Source organism: Nanorana parkeri, unplaced genomic scaffold (assembly GCF_000935625.1).
Source record: "Nanorana parkeri isolate BGI_ZX_2015 unplaced genomic scaffold, ASM93562v1 scaffold164, whole genome shotgun sequence".
In the NCBI taxonomy this organism is placed as follows: Eukaryota; Metazoa; Chordata; class Amphibia; order Anura; family Dicroglossidae; genus Nanorana; species Nanorana parkeri.
Genome location: NW_017306432.1, coordinates 1,711,986 through 1,721,725, shown reverse-complemented (window position 1 = coordinate 1,721,725; position 9,740 = coordinate 1,711,986). Strand labels below are relative to the sequence as shown.

Sequence of the window (9,740 nt, the reverse complement as noted above, 5' to 3'; positions counted from 1 at the left end):
TTTTTTTTTTTCATCTTCTGCAGACTGTAAAAAAAAAAAAATCATTTTGCTGCAACAGAATTCGTCCAATAACGAATTTCGTTGCATCCAAATGACATTAGGGGGAACAAAAATGACAGTCTGCAGAAGAGGAAAAAAAAAAGCCTGAGGTTCCCGCCCCAAACTCGCCCTGGAATTGAACCTAGAACCTTAGCAATGGCAAGCCTGTGCTTTAACCACTACTCTATAGCCTCTGTACTGTAAGTATAGATGTGTGGCTTCCTAATGTCATTTTGCTGCAACGAAATTCGTCCAATAACGAATTTCGGGAAATCGGGAATTTCGGATTCGTTTGCATTCGTCTTAGCTGTAATTCGGAATTCGGATGCATCCGAATCTCCGAATTTCCGAATGTCCAAAACGAATTTCGGAACGAACCGAATCGCACATATCTACTGAGCACTGCATTCTGGAAGCAAAGGTAAGAGGTCACCTGCTCCCCCATGGAAGGACCAAGTATTTCTCGAAGGTTCTGATGGAGCAAGAGAGGTAAGGGGATTAGGGCAAAGGTAAGTATCAGAGTGGGGTGTTTGTTAACTTGTCTTTTTGTTCTGAATGGGCAAAGTGACAAAGTCTCTCTAAGTAGCAGGGTAGCCTGAGGCAATACAGCTAGCCTTGGGCAAAATGAAAAAAAAAATGACGTCCTGACTATTTCAAGGCTAAATTTTAATTCTAACAGGATCAGTGTGAACACGTAACTAGTAATAAGAAAGCCCTGAATCTAACAGTTGTTTCTCCTTTCTATCTTGCAGAGCGGAATGATGAACGAATCTGAGCAGAACAAGATTTCAGCCCAACGACCTCCACCCCAAGGTTGTTTGCAGTACATTCTCGACTGTAATGGCGTTGCAGTAGGACCAAAGCAAGCCCAGGCTGTGTGAGGGGTTGTTGAAGAGGGAGTCTAGCCAAACAAAAAAAAATCCTAAATTTTGTGCAGTTCTTGCCATGGTTTCAGTGCTGACCTGGACTGTGTTTTTCTATGCAGTGTCCCCTCTTTCTGTCTAGTCCGTCTCTTCCTTCTGTCTGCTCCTGTGATGCTAACTTCTCTATTTTCATTAATCTTGTGATTCTAAGCTGATGTTAAAAGTATACACAGAATTGTGCCTCTTTCAAGTCCAACCTGACTGTTTATTATTACTTTTTTTAATGTTTTGTGGGGGAATAATACCTGACTCCGGTTTCAGAACTTGAGTGTGCGTGCGTATGAGAACAAGTGATCTGAACACAGCCATTTGCATGACATGGTTAGAAAGCCCCATTCATTATAAATACAGGCTTATCTGAATCGTTTGATTCTGAGACTTTTTTTAATTTTATAGAACTTGCCTTCATTGTACTTGTAGGCATGGGTAGACTTAGTAAACATGGACTTTAGTACCGTCTGTTCTGTGACTTCATGAAACAACATTGTCATGCAGGTGTGTGTACAGTAATTACATTTTTTTTTTTAGCAGTCTCATGTGTGATTTGCACGGATAGGCCACTAGTGCAATATTTGTGAACAAGTGTATAATGTTTCTTTGTAGTTCATATTTTTTTCCTGGCTTGTTTGGCTTTGTAAGAGCACCGAGCAAGTGATCAAACATTCCTATAACTAAGAGATTGTGAGTTCTTCACATAATTTTTATTTGTCGTCAGACTGAAATGTAAATATGACTGAGAAGTTCCGATTATAAATGTTGACTTCTCTTACATGCATCTCTCAATAGCCATAATGTGTGATGTGACTCACAAAGATTTTGTTTAGCTTAGCACTACCCAAAGAGGCAATAGGCAATCATGCTGCTCTTAGAGAAATGTATGGGTACAGCTGTTACTGCCTTTCAGTCTTGTGTTGATCCAATGACTATAGTCTCTTAGAAGGGGTCAACAAAGTAAAGGTTTAATAGAAAAATGGGTGGAGGGTTGGTGACGACAAAACCACTTCTTGGAAGAGACCTCCTAAACTCGATTGTGACATGAAATGAGTCGGGTATCTTACCACACCTCATTCCTAATTCCAGTGTGCAGAAATTTATGCTGTCGAAATAGATATTTTTTTAGTTGTCTGAGACAACAGAGACACCACACTGCATGTTATAATTTTATTTGTTTGCTAAGTGGAATGTAGGATTTTATTGTAACATTTTTATTGCTAGTGTAAGGTGTGTTCTCAGTGCAGACTCATTTGTCAACTGATGCCGTTGTTTTGCCAACCGCTCAATGTGGTTGCCGGTTAACTGCTTTTAATGGTCACTTGGTTAGAAAAGAAAAGGTTTAGTCCCAAAGCCATGATAACTATTAAGTATTGGCAGAAGTGTTGATTTTGGTCTACCAAATGTCATCTAAAAAGGACAGTAATTGTGGTCTGTTTATTTCCACATCTGAGTTTATGTTTGCATGTTAGTAGCTAATTAGACTGTATGGTCAAAGGTATTTGGACAGCTGACCATCACATCTATATGAACATGTTAGACATCCCATTCCAAAACCATAGGCAGTAATATGAAGTGGGTCATGTTTTCAGCAATAATAGACCCCACTCTTCTGGGAAGGCTTTCTACAAGATTTTGGAGTGTTTCTGTGGGATTTTTTGCTCATTCAGCCAAAAAAACATTTGTGAGGTCAGGTGCTGATGTTGGATGAAAAGATCTGGCTTGCATGGGGTTTACCAAGGCATCCAAAAGATGTTCAAAAGGGCTGAGGTCAGGACTAAAGTTTCTCCTCACTAAACATTTCAAGTCATGTCTGTATTGACCTGGCCATCTACACAAATGCACAGTCATGCTTGCAGAAATAAGGGCTTTCCCCAACTGTTGCCACAATGTTGTAACTGCACAGTTGTTTAAAATCTCTTTGTATTCTGTAGTAGTACCATTACTATAAATATCTGAACTCAGTATTTTGGAAGGGTGTCCCCTTAGTTTTGGCCATATAGGTAGGTGTGATGCTCAGGTGTCCATAAAGGTTTGGCCATTGGCTACATTTAGCAATGTAGCCAATGGGGTTTCTACATAAGACACTTCCTATTGTGCTGTCTCCTGCCACTTGCTCCCATTCCCCCACATTCTCCTAATAAAAAATAGTCTATTTTGCATAGATAATGGTTATAAAATAATTACACAGTAAAACGCCTCATTCTTGTTTGCTTAAAGTGGACCTTTACCCCCTTTCACTAAAAATTACATCAGCATGCAGCTCTGAATGCTGATTTCAAATCATCTTACATTCACAAGTTAAACAAACATGTTTTTCATTTACTTACAAAAAGAGTTGATCTACTTCCTGGGCCACTTCTGCCACAAATAATGTATGTGCCAAAGTATTGCATCCTGGGAGGGTTAAATCAGTAGACCATTGCTGGGAAATCTCATCTGTAATATCATGAGATCTCAGGGAAAGGCATTTTCCACCCCTGAGATGATGTGCATGATCACGTGTCCTAGTTACATGTGCCAGAGTTCCAGAAAGTAAAGAAAGTAAAGGGATATCTAGTAATCTGCCCTTAGCAAAAATGACCACTGTCAGAAGACTGGGAGAAAAAGAGAAACACAAAGAGGTATGCAAAGAATACAAAGTTGGCAATTATTTAGAAGTGTGTTTGTAGATTGTCATTACTAAACATATCTGAAGGTGTGTTTGTTTTTTTTTTTTTTTTAAGATATGGGTAAAGTTCCTCTTTAAGACCGTACTACTGTATGTTTATACCAATGCCAAAGTCTCAGCATGCAGTGTGGGCAGGAGATGGTAATAGGAAATGCATGCCTCATCTTGCACCTTTCTGTACAGGAATTAATACAATGAGAATGGCAGCAAATGGAATGGCTTAGTAGGGGTGCTAGCTAGGGTGACTTTTGAAAAAGTAAGTTTTCAGCTATTGTTCCTGCAGCATCATGTCTTAGACTTGCTATATTAGGACTCTAGCATACTTTTAAAGGCACCCTTTTCTTATGCTGGTTATTTATATGTATTTTTATGTTCAATGTTTCTGAGTTTGGACATTTGTGATATAGTGTTTGTGGGTCACAGCCACATTCATTTCACTGTATGTATCGTGGTGACTTTGTTAAATGTCACTTGTGCTTCCGCTCATTCTATTGCTCCATTAAAAGACCTGCATTCTTAAAACAACATCATCTAAGGGCTGATATCATGTCCAGTGGTAGAATTCATGACACTTCTGCTTTGCAATCGAAAATCATGGTGAATGATATACTAAAATGGGCTTGAGGAATACAATTGTTTGAGCTCACTGTACATCAAAGATCACATCACGTTATTATTACTGCGACTGAATTGCCAGTGAAATAGTGATTATAGAGTTAATCACTGCCGAAAAAGGGTTAGTAGTATCAAATTGGATTACTCAGTAATGCGTGGGTGCTGGTGAGAATAATTATTTGCATATTAGAATTTTAGATGAGCATAGTATGGAGCTCACCACTTGGTTGTCCTGGATCTGCTCTCTCTGCTTCACAGCCATAATTTATCCTGCTCAGTGCTCAATATAGGTATCACACTGACTCGTCAAGCTATAGGGGTTATTTTTATGAACTTGTATTTCACTACTAAAATCACTAGCAATTAAATGCTGTGGTTAGCGATGAATTGGTAAACATATAAAATAAAGTACCCACCTGCTGTTTAAAATAATCAAAATGTAGGAGGGAATAATCTTATACCAACAAACAATGCTCAAAATGTCTGCAGCTGATTACTGCTACATGCCTGTTATGTAGGTGTAGCTTGCTCCATAGGGAGCTATTTGTTCTGAACTGTTTGGCTCTTGAGGTTCTACTTATAAACTATTTGCAGGATCCTTCAGACTGCGGACATCTGTGAATGTTTGGGGTGATCAGAGGCAAAAACAAATGATGTTACTATATTATCCTTTCAGGTCCAATGTAATGTATTGTAACACTACATTATGGCCTCTAGATAGAGCACAGGAAATACATATGTGTTTCCCTATGCTCCACTGCTTCATCTAGTGGCCATAATCTCGATTGACATTACATTACATTTGACCTGAAAAGAAAATATATATCCTTTTTGCATCTATACACAGGACGAATGGTTCTGTGAGTTGTTTATAAGTAGTCCCCTTAGTGTTTAATTGCTTGCAATTTTGGTAGTGTATTTGAGCTCCTAAAAATCATCCATGTAACACTAGCCTCAGGATTTCACTTTGTTGCTGCATAGACCATAGCAGAGGAAGCATTACATGGGATAATCTCGTTGATGTAGGTCCATGCAAGTGACTGAACTAGTGCACTGTAAACTGAGTTATCTGTTTTGGGCCGATTTATGCTTTGAACAGTTGTATTAGGTTTTTTCGGAAAGTAAAATATTGCCATTGCCATTAAATAGTGACAGTTTTTCATCTTATGCTCAAATCTGTGCATGCTTGTTGTGTGCGAGTTCCACTGCCGTTCCGTTGTTGTTCAGTGTATGCAATGTGGCAGGAGTAAAAATAAGCCAAGAAGGGGAAAGCTAGTTCTCTATACCAGAGGGTGCAATTTTATAATTTGTATAAATCTTTGGACTGCCACTGGTAATATTTAAGATTATATTTCTGGCATGTAAGCATGCTTCAGTGCAGTGTTGTGGGAAGCAGGCCAGCTGTCTTAAAATGTAGATTCATGTATTTTTCATTTTTTTAGTGTAAAAAAATGTTTTTTTAGTTTTTCTGTTTGTTAGGTTTATTTTGTACAAAGCCAGTTGTGTGACACCGAGTACATGATGGATGTTTGACTGCAGTGATTATTGTGCAATATCTTGTACAGCTTAATGTGCAATAAAGGAAATAATATCTGCCTTCTTTGTATAGTTTCTGGACTGTCAATATACTAACATTCTCAGTTAAGTGCAAACAGTCTTCTATATCCATGAATGCTTATTCCCATGTCATGCACGGTGAAAATTAAATGTTGCCCTTATCATTTACAATAAATAATTTCTCTAAATTACAAAATTACAATTGAGCTGCCACTTGGAGTAGGTTGTTTTATTGTACGCAGCACTGATTTACCTGTTCAATGATGCAGACATTTAAAGGGTTCTTCACCTGTGTGAATATGCTGTGATCAAGAAACTCTCCAGCTCTTTCAGCATAAATCTCTATCCATGGGACATATCTAAGGTCCTATGTATAAGCTTTTCAGCATTCGAATATCTGTTAAACTTCGTTCTGTGTGGATAGATGCCAAAACTAATGTTCTTTAGTTTCTTTTCAAGGGAATATATTTTCGAATGCTTTTTTGTAATGTAATATTGCATTGTGGCCACTAGATGAAGCTTGGGAGTATAAATACTTATTTCCTATGCTCCCTTAGCTCTATCTAGTGGCCATAATGCGATATTACATGAAAATATTTAAAAACGCATTCCACTTGTTTAATAAAAGAACATTTAAAGGAGAACTATGAGGTCTTTATAGTGAGCCAATGTGTAACATTGAAACTGTCACATGTCAGCTCTATTGATAAGGAAGTGAGCGAACACATAACCTCACTCACTCACTTCCTGATCATCTCCCTGCATAGAGCGGTGACTGTCAGTCACCACTCCCCTCAGGGATTCCCCCCTCCCCTCTCTGATCCTGCAGGGCTGACTGAAGGAACGGATGGGAGAGGAGGTAGGCACAGCTGGCTCTGCCTCTAGATAGGCAGGGCCCGCTGTCAATCAGCCAGCTGGGTGTATCCAGACAGTATTGTCGGGATCCGTCCCGGCTATGGCGCTCTCGATATATAGCGAACTATAACCGGTTATATACTGAGCTTTGGGTCATGGGAGGAGGTTAGCATATGTCCTCCCGTGACCATGAAGAGAACTATGGCATAAAAAGGTTACCCCATAGTTCTCTTTTAATGAAAACACTTTCTTTTTTTCATATATTCGCCAGTCGCCACTGCAAACAATAATAGGGTGAACAGACCTGTGAGTTGTTTATGAATATTGTTGTGAAGAGATGTCACCAGCACACCAATATGACAAACACGTCAAAGTTCAGTGAATCTTCGTTTTTATTTTTCAGAAGTTCATCAGGCTTTAAGGGGACCCTGTGCGGCCCCGAAAGTGCTTGATACTACTTTAAGTGACTTCTGAAAAATAAAAACGAAGATTCACTGAACTTTGACGTGTTTGTCATATTGGTGTGCTGGTCACATCTCTTCACAAAAAATCTTTGCTTGAAGCGGCGCCATCCGCGGTCACTACGAGCACCCATTTACTCTATGGGAAATCCGGTAAGGTGTGCTACAGGTGTTTGGACCTTTGTTTATGAATATAACCCATAGTGTTGAGTGCCCTTTCTTTGCTCACTATTATGGCCAAGGCTTTGCTGGAGAGCAATAACGATTGTCCACGGTTCCCCTGAAAGCCTACTGACTGATCCTCTTAGCTCATAGGAGTACAGTCCATGAAGTAGTCCTCCATGTGTCCCCCTGCACTAGATTTTGCCAGCAGGTGGCAATGCAGATGAAATGTTTAGTTGCAGTTCCCAGCACTGATAAAACCAGCTACGTATAGCAACAGAGGTTCCCACCCTGTTTGTTTTCAAGAAGGTAGCAGGCTGGTGATTTCCATTAACACTAGTTTTTCCTTATTTACATTTTTTTAAAGGAGAACTATGGGGTTAAGGCTTTTTCCCATAGTTCTCCTTAGGGTATCGGGAGGACACAAACTAGCATCCTCCCGTCACCCTAGGCTCAGTATACCGCGAGCTGTATACTGAGATGCCGCAGTATACCGCGAGCTGCTGTTCGCGGTATATTGAGACGCCGCAGCTGAAGCGGATCCCGACAATGGTGCCGGGATTCGCCCAGCTGCCTGACTGACAGCTGGCTCTGCCTATCTAGAGGCAGAGCCAGCTGTACCCACCCCGTCCGTTCCGCCAGTCAGCGCTGGCGGATCGGAGCGGGGAGGGGGGAATCCAGCCCCTCCCCCGTCATAGCACAGAGCAGTGACAGGAACGAGAGGTAAGCGAACGCCGGTATGTGTTCGCTCACCTCCCTATCTACTGAGCCGATCTGTGACAGTCTCATTGTCACAGGTCGGCTAGAACTATGAGGTGAGTGAAAAGCACTTACCTCATTGTTCTACTTTAAATTTCAAATAAAATGTAAACAGTTCCAAAAAATTCTACTTTCCTGGATGTAGCTTGGTTAAATACATTCAAAATCATTGTTGGATTGGCCACATGTGGCTTAATGGAACTGTTTGTACCGTTGTACAAAAAAATAAATGCCAATAAAAACTATCTGATTTAAAAAAAAAAAAATACATTCAAAATCTTTGACCAAGAGCAATCATGCAGCAAGAAGTGGTGTACACACTCCTGATCTGCATGCATGTTTGAGGCCAGCACCTTAGCCAACAAGGAAGTATTTTCAGGAGAAGATCAACAATGACAGCAAAGATTTTTTCCCCTTTAAAAGACAGTACACAATACATGGTAAGGGAGTCTCTAAGGCCATATTTAGACATCATGCTGTCCGAGGTACACATCAATGTTGAAATTTTTTGAACAAGCTCCACTCCTTGTTTTATGTGGTTTATTTAGCACAAATTTGAGGTAGCTTACAGTCTGTTTTATGCGTAGAGCTTTTTTTCAACTGCTTGTCAACAAACAACAATGTTTTCTGAAACTTAAAAGAACCTTCAGACTCCTCTTAACAACCCCTCCCCCCTGCATTTATTTTATTGAAATTGGCCACAAATGTCTTGAGAAGAGGTAAACACAATTAGAAAAGAGTTACCATAGTGTGTTAATTCTGAGGATTATGGTTGCCCCTTCTAACCTTGCTGCCTTAGGCACTGACACACAATTGCCTTAAAGTGAGCCTGTAACCATGCTATGGACATCAATGTATTAAAACAAGACCTCACTTACCTCTGTAGTTGCTGGCACTGTGGAGCAAGTCCAAAGCAGAAGCACTGAAGTTGTTAATCAATTTTATAAGCAGCTTAGCCCACCTTTCTCCCCTTCCTGGCTCTATCTGTACTTTAAAGATTAGGAAGCTGAAGAGCTGCTGAAACACTGCCAGGAGATGGGAGCAGTGTGAGCTGAACTGGTTGAGACAAGGACTTCAGTGCTTTTGCTGTGAATTGCTCCACAGTGCCTGCAGCTATAGAGATCAATGAGGGTTTATGTAAAAGCTCATTTACTGCTTGTTGAGATTATGCAACTGCTTGAATGTCTATAGCTTATCCACAGGTTCAACTCAAGATAAATATAATCTTGGCAATCATACAGAAATTATCTTAACCCATGGCACCACACCACAATTAGAAGGTGTATGTGACAGAGCAAAACTGATGCCACATTTTACCAGCTATGTGCAATGTGCATGTGATGTCTACTGTAAAGTGGATGGTGCTTCTGGTGAAATAAGCTGAAGCTGAGAATGTGAAAACCTATGATAAACACATCGAAATGTGGTGAGTTTAATTTTACAATCAAACAGGATATTTATTCTTAATTAATTACATTAATGTCTAACAGATAAACTTGAGTTTTGGTTTTAAATATCATAAACAGATCTTTTGGTATGTACAATGAACATTAGCAATTGTATTCCTCACCACCCATGGGGTTCAAGAATGCACACACCACTATAACTGACTACATTAGCAGGATGGCATACAAAGGGGTTTTCATTTTAAGGAAAACAATTAGACGCTTACTAGATGCAGAAGAGCATTTGTGTACATAAAACGGA

The 9,740-nt window shown here is 39.8% G+C and overlaps 1 protein-coding gene across 1 annotated transcript in view; it reads left to right on the top strand.

The window, feature by feature from the left end:
* The window catches only part of SYN2 (synapsin II), a 279,216-nt gene that overhangs the window by 247,727 nt on the left and 21,749 nt on the right, over positions 1-9,740 (top strand). The window contains exon 14 of the mRNA XM_018554553.1: positions 792-852. Coding sequence (XP_018410055.1) covers positions 792-852 — 61 coding nt within the window. The remainder of the gene's footprint in view (positions 1-791; positions 853-9,740) is intronic.